Here is a 19,974-nt window from a genome sequence, read left to right on the forward strand (position 1 = left end):
AGGCTTTTCATAGCAAAAGGTTAACTAAGTAATTTCATGTAAATCTTCCACAGCTTGGAGGTATTTACTTTGTTTGCAAAGTCCTTCTATTGCTGCTGGATTTGTGCCACGGATAGGCAAAGCACAGAGAGGTTTCCTTAAATTTGATGATGTGGTTGCTGGGAAAACCTCAGCTAGTGATCAGATTTGCGTAAGTTTTCTTAAAAGCATTCACTTAATCGGCTAACTATTGAAGTCAGGCGAAGGTGAAGCATTTCGGGGGGGGGAAATGACATTCAATGGAGGAAAAAAGCATTAATGCAGGAAGTGAACAGAGAAGAGAGAGTTGTCCTGACTTGTCCTGGCTAGCGTGGTACAGCAGCCATGGTGTTTCCAGAGCCCACTGCATTCACTGCAATAGCTGTAGAGAGCAAGTAACACACATTCTTGCTTTCCCCCAGCCAAAAGCAGTAGTGCTATTGCTATGGCTGAAAGAAAACAGGGTGGGAAGGAAAGACTAATGTTTTTGGTAGTCTCCCCTGCTTGAGCATGTCTTATAGCCAGTGTGGGGAAGGGGAAGACAGAAAACCCCTCTACTGCTATCCAGACAGGAATTTTTGTTTTGTAATATTTGCTTTGCCAAAAAAGAAAAAAAATGATCACTTGAGCACTGTTGAAATCACGGTCTCACTGCTACGCTAAAGCTAGACGTAAACCTGTAATGTTGTACGATGGTCATCTCAGGAGCTGCAACACATGAGTAGATAATAGGGTGACTTCAGTCCATTCCTGAAGATACTTGGTGTTGCATGGGCGGAGGGACCAAGCCTACCTTGGCAACACAGCCTGGAGAGGGCTTGGATAAGGGCACCTACTTGCCAGCACCTACCCGGCTGCTGCTCTGCCTTCGTGTCCTCTTTCTGCTGGTCTCAGTGACCTGCAGGAGAGGGACAAGACGGCCACATGCTGTTGTTCTGGCAAGGCATGTCAAGGCTTGTGGTAGATCAATAACAAGACTTCAGTGATTTTTACAAAGCCCTTTATTTCTTTCTTAAGGCTTACAAAAAGTGTTACTCAAAACGAAAAATGTTTAAAACTTTACATATGTACAATATGTGAAATAAATTATGTTTTAAGTCATATAAAAACCACAATATACAAATAGAGCTTTGAAACCACTCTAAGCATGGCATGGTGACAAGTCACAGATACTTACCAAAGGCTTCAGTTATTTACGCCTTTGCATAAAACCATGGAAAAAAAAAAATCTCCAAATGTGCTCGCTTTGGTTGGATTGAAGCTCTAAAAGAACCTAGAGAATTGCAGGCTTCAGAAGGAGTTGCTAAGTCTTCAGAACCCAGCGCACCATTGGCAACACCATTTTTTGAGATTGCCTTTCTGCATGCCAAAAGTTCAAGAGTTGTTACACCAAGTCTCTTTCCAAAAATAAAATTAAAAAAAAAAAATCTAGTTCACCTCTGACAAGGCCCACTCTGCTGTAGCAAACAAGACAGCTGTAGGGAGACTGTCAAACTTGGAGCAAAGCCAAGTTCATCTGGCACCAGGGAATCCAACGGGATGTTGTGGCAATGACGGTAGGATGTTGTCTGTTTGGCTCAGTTAAATACTTTGCACAAAAATAAGGTCTTAATTATGCACTGGTACTACAACAGCGTCTGAACAGAGGCAAACGCATTCTCAGTAGTTAAAAGGACTGGTGCAAAACTCTCCTGAAGCAGTACGGTTCATTACCTTCCTCCTCCCCTACAGTCAGTAGAAGGGCAGCTGTCATTTGCCTTTTACAAAGACATCAACACATAGGACCAGACAGTCTTGCTGCCGACACTGCCTGGGGAGCAAGGAGCTGCTGCCAGCGCCATCACCTGCCATCTACACTGTGCTTTGCCCTAGGTACAGGGAGGACAGAGTACTACCTTCTTCTAAGGTAATATATAGAGATTTCAGTATCAGCCAGACACTGAGTGCATTATTTTTAAGGCAAGCAAAGGACAACGTGAAGTTAAGTGGCATTGTGCTTATTCCCACCTCTCCCCTGAACAACCCTACACACTTGACCTATGCTGGTCTCATCTTACCACAGCCCATAGTGCTATCGGACCCACGGTAACTCCTACACTAGATGCTAATTTGTTCTCGGCAGCTCTGTCACCAACGGTCTTATGGGCAGTTAGCATGGTTATCTTCTCAACTCCGCTGGCGGGCAGACCAGAAGATCATTGCTGAGGTGTACATCTGTGAAGATCTCATCTGTAGTCCTGGTTAATGGGAGCAGGCGGGAAATGCAGCGTGTAACAGGTCAAGGTAAGGTTAAATGCATAAACCAGGCTCCGGGGGAAGGGAGAACGGAGTTTTAGTTATTCTAGGTCTAGGACCACAGTCCATCAATTGCTCCTCAGTTTCTTGCATCTGATCTAAGATGTTTTGATCCGAAGAGCTAGTTGCTTTAAGCGCTACCAAGCCAGATTTTTGCCAGAGCATTTTTCCACCTGTGTGGTCTTCATGCATCTAGGTTGCTCAGCTGTGAGTCTTTAGAGAAGTCTTCAGAGCAAATTTGAGACAGATCTGGGAAAAGCAGAGAGGGGAAAAAATACCTGGTTAAACGTAGAAGTTAGGAGGGGTAATAAATAATTCCTAAGAACCTCTAGGACACTAAGAACAGGTTTAGACAGTACAGGTTGGTATTTCATTCTGTCAAAGCAGCACTTTGCCCATTAGCTACTCAGTGAGAGCCTGGAGCAGACGTTACGCACGGAAGCAGGCTGCAAACAGAAATTACAGGTCTTGATGCTAGGCTCTGCCTGTTCAGATCCATTCAGGGTGGACAGACGTTTGCTGACTCAATCTCCAAGTAGGGAACTATAATATTCCAGTGACTTGGCAGGAATGGAGAGCTGAACAGCAAGTAATTGCTCGTGATCTCTAGGAGGAAGGATCATTTCCTAGAAACCATAGTGCTTTGGAGCTCGGATCTGCTCCTCTGCCTCGTGCAAAAGCTGTACTCCACGAGTAAAGCAGGAAGGGCACATCTGCCAGCAATTCTGTTTTATGGGGGTTACAGAGCAGCATATCAAAGCAACATTTTATTGTACCTGCAGGAATATTTACTTGATCTTTCAAGCCTTGCGGCAGAGCAACAAGTTTTTGCACAGGGGTTTCATTCACAGAATTGTTTGCTGCTGTATGTAGCACAGCTTGCTAGTTTCTGCCAAGCCTGGAACGGTACCAGCTCGCGTTTCTGAGCTGAGCTCTGCCGCCCAACAGGGCTGTGCAAAGCACGACTTCCACGGGGCTTTGCTAGCCCTAACAAGCACTTTGTCTCTGGATTAGAAGCGAGAAAGCTGTAAGTTTACAAATTGAAATTTAAGAGAGGCCAAAAGGTTGGGCTCCATCTGAAGGAGACTATCATGCAGTCAAATGAACAGGGATTCATTCAAAACATGACTAGAGGCAGTCTGAAGCAATCAAGCTGTCACTGCTGGGACCAGACTTACTGGAAGTCATGCTCTGAGGACTGATCCTAGGTGTCTGGAAAGTCCCTGAGAGGTTACGCAGGGCTGAAATGCTCTGGCAACGGCTGAGTTTGCACTCTCCTGAACCAGAAGAGATAAGCCTAGCCGGAGATGAAGCATGAGGAGTCAGTACTGTAACACCATGGCAAGTCCTCAGCTGTGTCTTGCCCATGTAGTTGAGCCCAAACTTGATCAAGAGATTTCTTGGCAGCTTAAGATCTTCTGCCAGGCTGAAACGGTCTTTGAGGCAATCCCCTGCACTCCCAGCTTTCCTCTGTTTTACAGGGCAGTTAACAGATGCCTCTAATTAGCTCTCCACTATTGCAAGGATCTTGGGCATTTGTAGCACCTCATTTTTAGCATCTACCACAACAGCAAGCAGACAGGTTCTTTAGGCCCAGGGATCGTGTTATACCGATCTGGTAGCAAGCATGTAAAGGTACGAGATGATAAACCAAGATCAGAAGTGAGGATAATATCACCTAGTTAGTGACAGTCAAGGCATACATGAAAATTAAGTCTAATAGCTGGGAATCTTGGGCTAGACTTTACCAGCTTTTTTTGAAAGAAAAAGGGATTCCAGGAGCCTAAACAACAACAACAAAAGAAACCTGGCTCCACTCATCGCAGCACAGCCACATGCATCAGACAGGATTTCTCTTAGATGATTTTCCCTACCTTTTTTGCCATTCCTCTGTGCACTTCACAAACCAGAGCTCTTTACCAGGAGTTATACTGGTCAGGTGGGAATCCTCCACACAGAAGGCAAACCTAGGAGGAGGAATCAGAAGTCAAGAGAAGGTACCTGTTGTCTCCATGATTAACAAATAACATGTAATATGGATTGCAGCTACTTCTAGGACAAATTGTTTGATTTGACATCCTTCCTGTGGAGCATCTTGATACACCATTAGCCTATTGAATGGCTGTTTTATTTCCTACTTTAATATTTTATTTGGGGATCTTTGCTTCTGCTACCCCTATATTTCACAGACTGTAGAAACTTGGATACAGAATACCTTACAGATGATAGGTGATGCTTATTTAAAGCTCTGAGAAGGGTGGGAAAATTGTCAACATCAACTGCTGTTCTTTGACAGATATAGGTTACCTTCAGAACAACGTTAACACAAGATTTGGGAGTGCAGTGCTACATGCTTGGCAGCTTTACTTCTGGTTGGTTGCTCAGGTAGCTTCCCAATTACAGAGATCTCAGAAGGAGCAATATAGTGCTTAAGGAGTTGGTGTCACCATGTTACCGATTGCAGTTTTAGGTCTAGCTTGTTGAGCCAAATCAGCACATTATGCATGTAAATAATAGCCATGCCCATCTATGTTTCAGTATTTTTGGCATTGTCAGTACTTTAACCCTTCAGGTATGATCTAAACCATCTTGAAGTCGGCTAATTTAGTCCCCAAGGGCAGGCAAGACAGTGTCACAGTATCTAAATAAAGCAAAAGAACATCTCAGATCTGATCTGCAGTGACTAATTTTGCTTAAAGCCTAGGTTGCAACCTCCTGCTGGCAAGTAACCCACTCTCCTACGCTATGAGGGAGCATTAGCTGGTAACACCAAAGAGGAAAGACAGTTCAAGGTACCAGCTAAGTTCAAAACCCCAACTTGCCTTGCTAGATTCTGAATATTTCCCCTTTTGATTGAAGTTTTGATGTCAGCTCACATGCAGTCTAACACAATTATTACCTTTGTTGCGTTTCCCCAGATTTCACGCGTATACGTCTGATATGCAGTTCCTGGGCAGACTTCACAGGCCGATACCAGTAGCTCTTCAGCTCTTTCCACAGATCGTACCAAGACTGAGATGTTCCTTGCCAGGTGAGCTTTATTTTTAGAAGTTCACCCATGTCCTTTTCAGTATAGACCAGGAAAGTGTTAGTAGCATTTAGGCCAATTTGATCGAGCCTGAAAGACAAGCAGAGACTCAACATTTCTTCCTTATGGAAGCATGCCACATGCTCATTCATTCCATGCAAGAAGTTAAACAGAGCCCTTTGCAGCTTATCAAGTGCTTCACATTCAGCTGTCACCAGTTAATTACTGATTACACTAAACAAAGTGAGCTTGGATAGCTGGTTCAATACCATGCATCGTGTATTTGACTCAGCTATCCTTCCATAGCTTAGAGGTGAATTTCATGCTTTGTATGTCTTCTGGGAGAGGCTAAAGAAGGTCAACGATGCCTCCAGAGATATGTGTGCTTTCAGACTATATCCAAATGGTAGAGGGAAAAAGCAAAACAAAGTACTCGAACAATGAGCCATGAAGGCTAGAAGACTGGGCACATCGAATTGCTTTCTCAGCAATAAATTATAATTAAGTTACTGGATGAAAAGTGTTTTGAATGGTGATGAAGTGAGGCTGCTAGGCTCAGGTGCAATGCTAGTGTTACCAGAGGAAAAAGAGTAATGCCACCTTGCCTAGTCCCTGTGGCCTTCTTACCTAGAGCAAGCACAACAGGCCAGCTTAACTTACATTTCTAAAGAGAGGGGTTCAGAGTCTCCACTGGTGCCATGAAGAGTGACAGAGAAAGTGGGGTCAGCCTCTCCCAAGCTGTTGTAGCTGAAGACATGCATCTTCATCTGATAATGGTAGACTGGAGAGAAACAAGGAGAGCATAGATAGAACCAAGTTTGTTGAGAGAGAGAATTGCTCAGCATCGCTCTTTGTCAAATAGTGTTGGCTGGCAAAGGATAGACCCTGTATTTATTGAGACATCATTGATCACTTTTTCCTGCCCTTACTGAGTACAAAGTTGACATTTACACAACAACAGCAGGTCGGCTCTAGGGAGGGCTCCCCAAACCTTGCACTGCTCTAAGATTGGGGTGGCCTTGCAACTATGACACATGTAAGCTGTAGTCCTGCTCAAAAGGCAGAGTGTCCTTATGGCCTGAGCCCTGTTGACTTTACGTGGAGGAAGGAGCATAGTAATGCCACAGAACAGCAATGCAGCCAGGTAACAGCAAAAGACTAATGCCTGGTGCTGCACTGCTTTGAGGTGATGCTACTCTTCTGCCTCTACATCTTTCCCAACATTGGCTTTGGGAGTCCACTCCTAGAGTTGAGTTTATGCTCTTTTTAAGAGGGAAAGTATACCTTTGAACGGCATGTCAGCTCTTGTTTTTAAGTACATCTTGCTGTTTCTTTTGTTCCGTGTTTTCCTGGCATTGTAGCCGATGCCGTTGCAGCGGTTCTTCCGGCAGCTCAGGCAGATGCCCTTCTTGAAGCGACTGGAATCGGTACATTGAAATGCGAAGCTTTGTTTATCTTGGTTCACAAGGGAGTCCACGAAGAGGTGCACAGACCGCTCGTGTTCACATTTAACAACTTCACCAATTGCTAGAGAAGCAGAGTTGCAAGGGATACATTTTGTTTAAGCATTTGTCACTCCAGCAGCTGATAAGGTACAGTGAGCTATACCTTTTTTGTAGCCCAGTATGAGTTGAGCATGGCCAAACTTGAGCATTTTTCAAACACTAGCAATTCAAGAGGTTAGTGCAAGACACTTGAAGAGGACTTGTCACTTAGTGTCTACCATGAAAAGAGATTTAAAGAGGATTCTAGACCTGGCATAAGAAGACCATAGTTTATGATCAGGTGTTAAAGTGAGAACATGCTACTTCAGGATTAAAAGCAGGTCTAATTTCTAGCAACTATCTTGAGTAGCACAGGCAGTTTAGAAGGAAAAAATAGTTTTCTCTGCTCTTGTAAATCAGATCATCCCCCAGCATCAACCCAAGCCTATTTGTGAGGAGTCTACACTGACCAGAGGCAAAATAAGTAATAAGAACTTACTCCCATAGGCAATTGCTCCCAAGACATCACTTAATCCACAGCCAGGCTGGAAGTCTCCCCCATTGGGGTAGATGTCAACATGGCCTACAGGCATCTGGATCCCAATGCTAACACCTAGTGTTTCCCTTGTGTAGGTGTGTAGGACATCCACAAAGTTAGCATCATCAGGGGAGAGGCGCTTGCTAGGGTCCACTCCTTCAAACATAGGGCCAGCCGGATCCAAGCCTGGTGTTAGAGACGGTACGCAAGATGCCAGGTAAGAAACTGGGTTATTTGATACAGAATATAGCCAGGAGCCTGCTGCTAGCAGTCCTCCTAACCAGGTGCTACACAGACAGACAGTCCCTGCCTCATTGCAGATACTGTCCCCCAAGATCTCTTCACCATGGGCTCACTGAGGGAACAAATGAAGACGTCCCATGCCACTTCTAGTGCAATACAACCCAGTAGCAGCACCAGTTTGCTCTACAGCGATGGCTTCAGATTGCCTGTTGGAAGCAATGAGTCTTTGCTAGGTCACAGAGAAAAGGTGCTTCAAGAGGGAGGAGATGACTGAACACCAGAAGAGGTCTAGCACCCCACAGAGACTGTTGGTAGCCAAAGCTGCCTTGGCTACGTTTAGTCTATTTTCAGACTGGGCGTAGGGAGGGACTAACACAAGTTTAAGCAGCAGCCAGGTAATTCCTGCATCTGAGAGCCCACGATGGGTTTGGGACTTTCTGTTAACCTCTGAGCCTCACCCACAACCTGAAGCTGTGCTCCTGAGCCGTTACCCAACTTGACTGTTAGGTGATTTTCCTGCTTAACTAAATACAGATATTTATTGCTAGGCTCTGAGGAATTCTCACTGCCAGTGTCACATTTAAACACTTAATACGACCCCTTGTACTGTGCCATAAGTTCTCACATGTTGAAATCAGCTTTCCTCTGGAGTCGGAAGCACTCTCTTCAAGATATTTTCAGAATGAGGGGTTGGTTGGTTTGGTTTGGTTTTTTTTTTTGTTTTTTGACCAAACGTCCCATGGGACAAACTGCACCCAACAGCTCTCACTTCCATTAGTTTATGAGCTATAATTACAAAACCAGTAGCATGCAGAGGCTTAGGATTTGGATAATAAGAGCTTGAGCTGGACTTGTTTTGAACCCACATTTAACTTCAAATATACTCAAGATCAGGTTGTCCTCTGAAAAGTTTTTCAGTGAACGCCTCGCACATTTGGGGTTCAAAATTAAGATACTTCTTCATGTCAAGAGACCCTTACTCCCACTGCCACCACAGGTAGGAAACTTGTCATTTCTGACTAAACAAGCCCAAAACAACATTGCAGCCACACAGGAAATGAGCCTCTTTGGGGAAACTCACTGCTGCTAAGGAAAGTGCCACTTAAAAAGCCACTTGCCTGTAATTCTGCCTATTGTCCCATGGACATGGTTACCGGCAAAGCCAGCAACGTGGGCGCCCAGGCTGTACCCGATCAGGTGGACATTCTCGAGCTGGAAGAGTGGGTTCTCCTGCAAGGAAAAAAAAAAAAGATATAATAATTTGCCCCCCTGTCTTTCAGGGCACCTGGCACCGCTCCTATCTGCAGGACTCTAGAGTCCAATTCTAAGAATAGATGGGAAGGAGGAGGCAGACAAGCATGCTTTGTTCTTTATTTTGTCAAGACAAGTAAAAGTTGCATGGTTTGGATGGCACTTGTGGTGTGCCCCCAATTTCCAACCTCAATTATGATCATCTTCGTTTAAGCAGCATCTGGAGCAGCCTTCTGCCAGGGAGCTGCCAGGAGACCTCAGTACTGGCCACGGGCTCAAGTGCCAAGCGTAGCACCATGGGCCTTTTCCTTCTCCTTTTCCACACTCTTGCCAAGCCAACCCTGCCTTTGAATGCCCAACTCCTGCGCTCACATTGCTTAGACAGGACTCTTAAATTCGAAGTCCGCTTCAACATCGCCAATCTGACCACGCTGCAAAGCAGCATCTCCTGGGAAAGCTTGTGCAAGGGCTGAGCGCAGCACCTTAGCGATGAGCCACTGCCCCACCAAGCCTCGGGGTTTGGATTACACCAGAGCCTTCCCCACTCGCGAGCGTTGGAGCCGGTGTATTCTCCATCCCCTTGTGCAACAGTCCCTCACGGAGCATTACAACAGAGACCATTCTTAACTCGCGTTACCTGTAACCAGTCAAGCAGCCTGGCTATGCTTTTTCCAACGATCCGCGTGTTGTTCACAGCATCGGTATAGAGCTGGTGGGCAAGCGAAAGCCAATCCACCACGACCACGTTGGCATCCTTCTCTCTTTCCTGAAGAGCAGATACCAAGCTGCCCAGCCAGGTTTCGAACATGCCACTCATCTAGAAAGAGATTCAGGTGGTAGTTTCCAGCTCACAGGACCCAGATTACATGTTCACAGTTAAGTTATTCATATATCATTTACATATTCTGCTCCAGCTGTATGCTCCTCTGCAAACCCCACTACTTCTCAGCACTGCACTAATGGTGTAAGAAAAACAGGTTTTGAGAGACTCTGGATGTAATTAGCCACTTTGCCTTTTACGGCCGGAGGGAAAGGCATTTGTTCCATGCCACCTTATCGCTCTTTTTCTCAAGACTTTCAGAAATTCTGATGGATTGCACAATAATTTTCCAGTCCTGCCACCACTGTTTGCAGGTAGAGTTGATAAGGGCCCTAGTGCCACACACTCGGCCACATCAAAAGCAGCACGGGAAAACTTGATAAAGTCTGCCTGCCCTCGCTTTATTGACGAGACCATGTAGCAGAAGTCAAGACTGAGGACACACAGTTAAGATTACAGAAAGTCTAACACGTGCATCAAACCACGTGATTATAGTATAGTGGTCAGTTAGTTGGATTTTAGGGAAAATCTCAAGGTCCTTTTACCACATGCACATTACACAGACATGAAGCGACCTTGGGGAGTTGTGAATGAGTTGAGCGATTTCACAGAGGTCTTAAGTATGACCCACATCACTTTGCTGCAGAGACCTCAGGTGCAGCTACTAAGAGCAAAGCATGAAAAGTTGTCCCAAATACCACATGCTCTAGGGACTGTCACGCACAGACCGCTTCCCGGGGGGTTTGCTCTCTTAAGTGCAGAGACTGAACACTAAGCATCGCCTAGAGCCGTGGAGCATCCTCCGTACTTACTGTCCAGCCGTGAATGATGAAGAAGGTCTTCGCTGTCACGTTGAACTTGCAGTCCTCCAGACGCTTTTGCTGGCCGATGGTCAGCGTGCAGCCGTCCTCTTCGCTGTCCGGCGAGGAGCGGAGGTTGAACTTCACCTGCGGCTTCGGTGCCGGCGGAGGGTCCCGCCTGTCCTCCAGCAGCTCGGCGATGGTGGCATCTGCAAAGCAGCGGAGGAGGAAGGGTCAGCAAAGCGCCTCGGGGCTTCGGCCTCCCCTGGGAGAGGGGAACCCTGCTCCGCGCACCCCGCCGCGCCCCGCGTGGGACCGCGCTCACCCACCTCCCGCCAGCACGGCGGCCTCCGCCACCCGCGGAGCGCCTCCCGCCGCCATGCAACAGGTCACGCCGGTGCACAGCAGGAGGACGAGGCTTCGCATCGCTCGGAAGGACGGACGGGACGGACGGACGGACGGACGGGCAGGCGGGCGGCGGGCCGGGGCTGTGCGGGCCGGCGGCGCGCGGCGGGGCCCTTTAAGGGGCCGCGCGGGGCGGGGCTCGCGGCCCGACGGGGGAGGCCCGCAGAGCCTCTCCTATTGGTCACGCCCTCCCTGACGTCACAGAGTTTGAATGGAAGGGCCACGCGCCGGCGGGGGCGGGGTTTGCGGCTCACGCGTGGGAGCGCCCCGCGGGAGCGCTCGGCGTGGGGAGCCTCGGGGGGGGGGTGGAGGGGTGGGCTTGGGGGGGAGCCCGCGGGGTGGTCACGGGTGGGGGAGGCCGCCGGGGTGGTCACGCGTGGGTCGACAACGCGGCGGGCGAACCCAGAGCTACGTCCCCGAGGGGCAGCCCCCACGCGTGAGCCCCACCCTTTTCTCGGGTGCGTTTCTCGGGGCCTTCCTCGGGTGGGTAAAGCGGCGGGGGGGGGGGGGGCTGGCAGCGCCCCCCCACCACCACGCTGCACCCACCGACCCCGGGCCAGCGTGGGTCTGCCGTGTTCGGCTGCACCCGTGGGAACCCCCCCCCCTTTGCCACTGGGGGTGCTCTGGACCTAATGGGCGCAAGGTGCTTCCCGAAGGGTGTCACCATCGGCTTCTGCAGCCACGTTAGCGATGCTGTAAATAGTTTTGAATCCCCTGTTGTGAAAAACTAATTTATTCCTACTTTTTATTGCCTAAATTTTTACCAATTACTGTTCCATAAGACGATATTTCATTTTATTCTGCTGCTGCTGCTGTCTCGCCACGTGTGGTGTAAGGAGAGGAGGTGATGCTCCAGGACACATGGCTTTCCCGATCTCTTTTTCTTCCCCGTGGCTCCTTCCCTTTCCCTCCGGACTCGCAGCAGAAAGCAGGGAGGAGGCAGCAGGGTCCGTGGTGTTTAAAAATGGCAGGGGAAAAGGCAGGAAAAGGATGCAGGCAAGCGATGGGCAGAGATGAGGAGGAAAAGATGTGAGGCCTAAAACCAGTCAACAGCAAAGAAAATATTGGGAAATCAGGCCCGGGCATTGCTTTAGCCCTCCCTAGTAGATATCGATGGAGACAATTAATCTGACTTTCCAGCAGTGCTGAGTTTGTACCCCACACCCCTACGAGCTCTGCTCAACCCAGCTGCCTCCTGACTCCACGTAGGCTGGCAGCTGGACAAGATGATTGTTTTCAGTCCCTTCCAACTGAAATATTCTATTCTATTCTATTCTATTCTACTCTACTCTACTCTACTCTACTCTACTCTACTCTACTCTACTCTACTCTACTCTACTCTACTCTACTCCATTCCATTCCATTCCATTCCATTCCATTCCATTCCAAAATGAGAAATCCAAAATTTCTCATAGCTCTCACAACACGCAGCAGGTTGTGGCTGGGGACTGCGGGTCTTCTCCTCGGGGACTGTTCCCAGAACCTCTCCATTTCTGACCCTGCAGAATGCATATGTGCTCTGGGAGCTATTTGAGCACCTCCTGTTTCAGGAGGCTGGAGATGACGCTCACAGCTTCTCCCCAGGGAGCATGGGTTTGAGCGGAGCGTCCTGGGGACACAGCGTCTCCCGCAGCTGTGTGGTCCCTCTCAAAGAGCAGCATCCTGACAGCAGTGGCCTAAAAAAGAAAGGACAGAGGCTTCTCAGCTGCTAGCCCACAAGAGGACTTACTCCTGCAAGAAATGAATCAGCTAAGCCTCATCACCAAACACTTCATCATTTTAAAAAATTCCTGGTGACAACAAAACCTTTCCAGACCATCGGTCATTGCGACATCTTCTCATTCTTCTTCCCATGCCTTTGCACTCAGCTGTTGCCTTTTGCAGTTGTAAAGCTGTGACGGGTGGGGATGTGTCCTCCTTTTGTCTGTGCAACACCAGGCGCTGGAGGGGGGGTCCTGCTCTTCGCCTCTGCCTTCCAAGAATGACCGTACCAGTAAGAACAGCTTAGCAACAGCAAGGAAGAAGCGCATCAAAATAATTCCTGGCTGCTTCGGCCAAAATGTGACGATCATCTGGGCAGATGCTCAGGAACTGTTGTGATGGGCATCGTATCAATGCAGAGATTGCGGCTCTGCACTGACCTCTCTGTAACCCTGATGGCCTGAGGAGAAGGCAGCTCCCACCCAGAGCTGCTTGGAAAATAACAGTTCATTAAGCCCAATAATTTTAAGGAGAAATTCCTAGTTTTGGTTTGTTTTTCACTGGGAAAGATTTCATGGCTCCCAGATGGAATTTCTGGATATTGTAATAAGTCACAAATAATAAACCGGGGTAAATAATCCACCTTAAAAGAGCTGGAAGCTCAATATATACAGCACTTTTCGGGTGTTGGAGGCTTTGCCCCAGCAGCTGGTGTGAGCGGGGCAATGCCCAGGAGATAGCGGCTGTTCTTGGACGCGTCTTTCTGGCTCTCTTATTCTCTCCATCCCCACTGTGATTTCCTAAAGATCTTGGATCAGTCCAAAAGCAGAACAAGAATGTTTTTGAAATCATGAGTATTTTTATAGGAAATAGAGAAACGTCCCACTCAGCTGCAGTCACAAGCTCTTTGCAGGTGGGTGCTGGGTGGCCGAGGCTGGTTTCTTCTTCATCACCAAACGTGGTGAGTCAGAGCAAAGCCATGAGACACGGAGGCAGAAGGGACATGTGAGGAGTTAAGCTTCTTTCTTAGGAGCATAAAGCTAAAATCAGTACAATACGCAAATTAATATGCCAAAATATTTAAAGGTCTAGAATCTGCTGGTGATCTTGGGGAAGGATTAGACAGGTTTTACAGCAGCAGCATTTAATTTGAGAGGTTTCTGTGTCCATGCATCCAGCAATGAGACCCTTTCAATGCTGTTTCCATATGAGTAGAACATCTCAGACCTGGATTATGGTCAGTGTCTTCTGCAGATGCCTGGCATCTCTGGTAGAAACAGGCTGTCACCATCCTGCGCAAGGAAATTGAAATCAGGAACCTTCTGCAAAATAATTGTCTTTCATGCTTCTATTTCCCTGTCTTTAAAATTAGCATACCGACACCGCCTTTCCTTGCAGAAATCACAGTAAGAAGTATGGATGAACTGCACCATCAAAGAGCTCAGCATTAAGGGAAAAGGGAAGATCCTTCAGCATCGCACGACCTCTTTAAAGACCTCCAGAGGCAGAGTAATTCTGGTGTGAGCAGCTCTGGAGATCACAAAGAAAATAGACAGCAGCCTTGTGCATGAACAGCGCTGCCAACATTGCATCCCACATTCTCCCAGGGATGACCCACCGTGGAAATAGCAGCAGAGAGAGTGTTTTGCTGCCCAGGACAGGGTACCACCACCTTGGTGAGGGGCTGCAGGAGGGATTTGCACAATACTCCTGCGGCTAAGGTTGCACCCCGTTGCATTCACATCGCTAGGAAGGTAAAACTGGAGCACTTGGCTCGAGTGAGCCCTCCTGATGGGGAAAAATTGTGGCTCTTGGGTTCGTGAGGTGCTTGTTACCGAAAGCAACAGCACAACAAGAGTCAAAGATGCTCCTATTAAGGACTGCTCATTTGCACAAGCTAAAGATTGATTTAATTGCTTTAGGTCAGATATTTAGTGTCCGGGAGTGATTATCGCTATTCTGCAAATTTTAAATTCCACATTTAGACACCTGAGAGTGTTCTGCACACCCTCCATTCTTCCTGCCTGGTTTTTCTCTATTTTCATTCATTTTCTCCAATGAAAGAGGGAGTAGGATTTGCAGGAGAGGAGGAGGAGGGGAGGGAAAGGAATTGTTCTCTTTTTTTTTTTTTTAAAGTTATAAAACAGTTTTTCTTTTCAATTATAAAACACAGCTCAGGCAGTAGAATTTAATGGGATTGGTATTAGTTTCCCTCTTGGCTCCTTCTGCCTAATTTGTTTCTGAGATGCTGGTGGAGGAGGGGGTAGAGACGGGGCTGGAGAACAAACCGAGAGAGGGAAGGGCTGCTCGGACAGCAGCAACCGCAGGGTGCACCGAGCTGGGGCGAAGGCCCTGGGAGCACCCACGTATCAGATGGGCATGCAGAGCTGCCTGCACCCCAAAGGGCCTGCGATGCTGGAGAGGCAGCTCTGTGGTGAAGTAACATCCCAGGTTAATCCTTGCATCACCCTGTGCCTGCTCAGCCCAGCACCTCTTGGTTTGTCATCATCCCATCACGCCACCAATTATTTTATACTTAGCGCTTACTGCAGAGGCGGGAGATACTACTTACGTGGCACAGTTTCTGCTCTGGATATTTTTGTTCTGTAAGCATTAAACTGGGGTGAAAACAGGCCGTGGTGTCTTTGTTTCGCAGCCATTCCTTACCCCACAAAGTCTCTCCTCCCCTCCTCAGCCTGTCAAATACAGCCCCTCTAGGAACATACTTTATAGGACCGATACTTCATATCCCTCGATAGGTTTGCTTGCTTACAGCAGAGGCTAATCTCCATCAGGTTATGAAGTCAGCTCACATGCTTCAGTGGCATTACCCACTCTTGATGTCCCCGTTCGATTCCCATTGAGCTCGCTTTGTTGGAGGTAACCCCCTCTCCTACTTCTTCTAAGCTGATTTCTTAGGCCACATCATTCAAGTCCCACATCCCCATGGTATTTAGATGTAGTAAAAATGACGGGGGGGGGGGGGGGGGGAATAAATGGCAGCCAGTGAGGCAACTAAACTGTCTGACTATTAATGGTCCTGTTAGTTGCAAATTTACTTTACCACAAAGCCCCCAGCATGTAATCCTTAGATGAATGCCTTTGATTGTGAGGGAATATTTACAGCTGACCTTGCCAGCAGTCTGCAAACCTGCAGTGGGCCTCCTGTCCCACATTAAATCCGCTGGCATCTGTTCCTGGGTTCTTATCAAGCACATGCTCTGTTGGTGCAGTGTTTGGGCTGTAGCGCTTGCAGATACAGCAGGCCTCGAAGAATAAATCCCCGCATTCCTGCGAAATACTAATTCTTGTGAACGTTGTCACAGAGGAAGGAACGTTACAGTTTGTACCTGCCTCCGGGCATCGCCATCCGCAGGGAGGTTTCCAGAAGGCTTTGATCCCTGCCGGCTGCCCCCTCCTCGTGGCAGGTCCCCGGTCCTGCCGCTGGACCACCCTTCACCAAGGACAAACTTCTTCTTGACCGCTCTGTGTTGTGCTGTTTTTCCCAGGCATGCCTGAGTGACATGAAGTGATTTTTATGATGTTTTTTAATCTCTTTTCACCGCTGCCCGTGGCTTGCATTAGTCCCCAGGTTGCTCTGATTGAGAGTGTCATTCTTGCAGAGACCCTCAGGTGATCTTATGCCATCTCCAGCCACAGCAGAGCTTGGCAGGAGCACAGGCTGAAAGCCAGCGAGAGCCCGGTGTGTCCTGACGCCTATTCCCTGTGTCCAAACGGACAAGTGTAATTCAGCGGCTTGTCATTCCCAGCACGTCCCGTGGTACGTGAGATGGATCCAGACCACTTGGCTGCTTTGTGTCGGACAGAAGACCCAGTGGTGGGTGGTGGGCCTGCTCCATCCACTCCACGGACAAGGATGTCTTTAGGTCTGTGCTGAGGAATGATGTATATTTTCTCTCTTCTTGCGCCTTTACCTAAAGCTCACGCTTTTCCATCCCAGCTGTATGAATGCTGAGCATGTTTGGGCTTGAACACGGACTTGGAGCCAAGCCCATTGGCAGTGCAGAGGTGTCGTGGGTGGCCAGGGGGATATTTGCTTCTGCTCCTTTCTGAGGTCCTGTTTTGGTGGGGGATTGGAGAAATGTCTCAGAAGTTTGTGATCACTTGTCCCTTCAGATGGTGGATGGTGAACGCCCAGCGCTTCTGCCTTAGCTCTCCTGCATCCAGCGAAGAAAAAAGATTAAAAATAAAAAAAGTACTAATACTGAACCCCTGCCTTTTTTGTAAGTGGAGCCTGGAGCTGCTAGAGAGTCCGGAGAGGAGTTTTGGGGATGGTTGTTTGGTTTAGGGATTCCTTTAGAGTGCACATCCTTATCCACATGCTTTTTCTTCAAATCTGCAGGAATATTTGGCCCATGTCTGGAGTGGATGTGGTAGCACCATCAGTGAGAGGCACTCAACACTCAGCCGGGCTGCAGCTCGGGAGGAGGCTGTAAGAAATGGCAGAGCAGGCAGCGGCTCTCCTGCCTGCTTAGAGGGGTCTGTCAGACCGGGGCACAGCTCTGCCTCTGGGCTCATTTCTGGTAATTAGCAGCTAAAAGATCTTGCAAGTTGGCATTTTGGTAGAGTACTTAGAAAGCTGATAGCTCCTCCTTCTCCAAAAACTTCCCAGACTAAACCCCAAACCAGCCATCTAGAGCTTCATTTTCAGCACTCCTAAATCCACTTTAAATTTATCTCAGTGGCACTCAGGCTTTCAAAACTGATCCTGTAAACCTGGACGGACACCGAAACAAGGAAACTCTGAGCATGCCACTCACCTTCCCAGTGCCTGCAGGAAAGAAAAGGAGTTATTTATTAGGACCAGTTAATTTATTACTTACTTTAGCAAAGCACTATAAAAACATATGATGTTAGTTCTCACCATTATTGCTGATTTGCACCCGAGCTTTACTGTGATTCACATTAAAGGGGAATGGTATTTTAAACCACAAACATAGGCTTTATGCACTATCTTCTGGTCTTCAGGAAAAGTGTGACAGTTTGGGGCACAGAAACAGGCAGCATGTGCATCATCGAGGAAGGCATCATTTGTTCTCCAGCACCCTGTTTTTTCATTTACCCTCTCCTTTGAACCTTTCGCCTTCTCACATCCGAGCAGGGCGTAGCGCTGGGATCTGCCTGAGACAGGGGAAAGCCTTGAGCCATCCTTGGAAATACGTGGAGCTTCCTGCTGTCCTCAGATGTTAGTTTTATTTACAGCAACAATATCATTAATTTCATTTTTCACCAGCTTGCGCATTGTACTTTGAGAACCCATCAGTTATCCCATCCCTGAATCCAGCCTCATTCCTCGGTGTGTCAATGACAAGGACATCTATCTCACGCCGTTATGGCGTGTGCAGTACGAAGATGGGGAAGAATGAGATGTCCCTGAGGATGCTGGTCCCCCACCGGACTCTGCTTCACCCTCTGGCCATTTATTCCTAATTGCCTGATGTCTCTCATTTATTGTGTTTGTTGAATGTGTGGATCTTATTAGGAAGAATCGGTGGGTCTGTAATTAATTAAGAAAAGCTTGGGGCATTTCTTAGTACTTTATACTCATGTTCCTGCCTGTGATGTACAGACATTGCCGATATTCATCACAGGAACTCCGAGTCCAAGGGCAGACAGGCAGACAGACTAAGGTCAGGGCACAGGAAAAACAAGAGGGCTTTTCTGTACAGGTCAGTTATACCCTGGGCTGCATCCCCCGCAGCGTGGGCAGCGGGGCGAGGGAGGGGATTCTGCCCCTCTGCTCCGCTCTGGGGAGACCCCCCCTGGAGCCCTGCGTCCAGCTCGGGGGTCCTCAGCACGGGAAGGACATGGAGCTGTTGGAGCGGGGCCAGAGGAGGCCACAGAAATGCTCCGAGGGTGGCACAGCTCTGCTGTGAGGGCAGGCTGAGAGCTGGGGGGGTTCAGCCTGGAGAGGAGAAGGCTGCGGGGAGACCTGATTGCGGCCTTTCAGTGCTTAAAGGGGGCTTAGAAGAAAGATGGGGACAGACTTTTTAGCAGGGCCTGTAGTGATAGGACAAGGGGTGATGGTTTTAAACTAAAAGAGGGGAGATTCAGACTGGATATAAGGAAGAAATTTTTTCCAGTGAGGGTGGTGAGGCACTGGCACAGGTTGCCCAGAGAGGTGGGAGATGCCCCATCCTTGGAAACATTCAAGGCCAGGTTGGACGGGGCTCTGAGCACCCTGATCTGGGTGAAGATGTCCCTGCCCATGGCAGGGGGTTGGACTGGATGGGCTTTAGAGGTCCCTTCCCACCCAAACCATTCAATGATTCTGCTCTATGATTCTATGATCTGCTTCGCAGAGCAAGGCTGATATTTTCTAAGCAGAGCGTGATGTAGGAGATGTGAGCACAGACCTGCAGGGCGGGGAGGACAGGGGAGCAGTGGCAGCAGACTTGCCCAGTCTGGGGTATGGGTGCAGGACTCGTCCCGCTACCCGCCTCCCCGTGCATAATGCTCCTTCCTTGCATTGGGAACGCAACTCCACCGCCTCTGCCTCCCATCCCGTGTCCACTGCAGGTCCAGCACCTGAGTTGCAGGGCGGCCGATGGCCGTGGGATGGGGTGGGAGCTGGAGGTGTGCTACCTAGCGGGGTCCCGCCTTCAGCAGATGCCTGCTGCAGCCTTGCCCGGCGGTCCCTACCCATCATATGACGTCCCTGAGCACCGGCATGTGACTGGGCCATGCCCGCTGGAAAAAACCATGCGGAGCGGAGGAGAGGTCGGAGAGGGGGAGGGCGGCTCAGCTGGAGGGGATTAGTAAGCATGGACAGATAGGGAAAGCTTTGAAAGAGGAGGCTTGTGTCAGAGTTATTGCAATAGCGAAGGGGGAGGTCGCGGGATGGTTGGAAGGGGAAGGAGGGAGCAAGGAGGGGGGATGACCTCAGAGGTGACATTTGGGATCAAAGTGGGGAAGTCTGCGTCTTGTGGAGAGGAAGACGCTGCAATCGTCAGAGCAGGAGAGAGCAGAAACTTGAGGAAAATCTCTGACAATACGAATAGAAAGGAATGAACACAGAAACCACACACTGGGATGATAAATGAAGATGCTGGAAGGGTTGCTACGGACATTAAGTTTGGAAGAGAGTAGACGTTCAGGGCTGTAGCTTCTTGCTATGCCACAGACAGAAACCTGTCTGCTGGCTGTAACCATCATCCAACCTCACTTCCCAGGCTCTGAGCGGATCTCCGCCTTGGTTCAGAACAGACAGGGCTGCAGGGGTGACAGAGTCAGGTCCTGCCTGCAAGGACCGTTCTTGCCAGAGCTGGTTGCCCACGACATTGTCCAGGTGGTTTTTTTAATGCTTCCAAGGATGGAGATTCCACAGCCTCTCTGGGCCACCTCTTCCAGGGTTCAACCATCCTCACAGT

The 19,974-nt window shown here is 48.6% G+C and overlaps 1 protein-coding gene across 1 annotated transcript; it reads right to left on the bottom strand.

The window, feature by feature from the left end:
* Positions 1-1,953: 1,953 nt before the first annotated feature.
* On the bottom strand, positions 1,954-10,949 carry LOC309602180 (endothelial lipase-like). Its single transcript, XM_082335567.1, has 10 exons — positions 10,807-10,949; positions 10,490-10,686; positions 9,495-9,674; positions 8,725-8,836; positions 7,325-7,549; positions 6,626-6,868; positions 6,002-6,122; positions 5,213-5,431; positions 4,188-4,280; positions 1,954-2,562 (listed from the first exon to the last, which is right to left on the bottom strand). The coding sequence occupies exons 1-10, from the start codon at positions 10,901-10,903 to the stop codon at positions 2,541-2,543; spliced, it is 1,509 nt and encodes a 502-aa protein (XP_082191693.1). The 5' UTR covers positions 10,904-10,949; the 3' UTR covers positions 1,954-2,540.
* Positions 10,950-19,974: the final 9,025 nt, after the last annotated feature.

This window comes from Platalea leucorodia (genome assembly GCF_965183815.1).
Source record: "Platalea leucorodia genome assembly, chromosome: Z".
Taxonomy (NCBI): Eukaryota; Metazoa; Chordata; class Aves; order Pelecaniformes; family Threskiornithidae; genus Platalea; species Platalea leucorodia.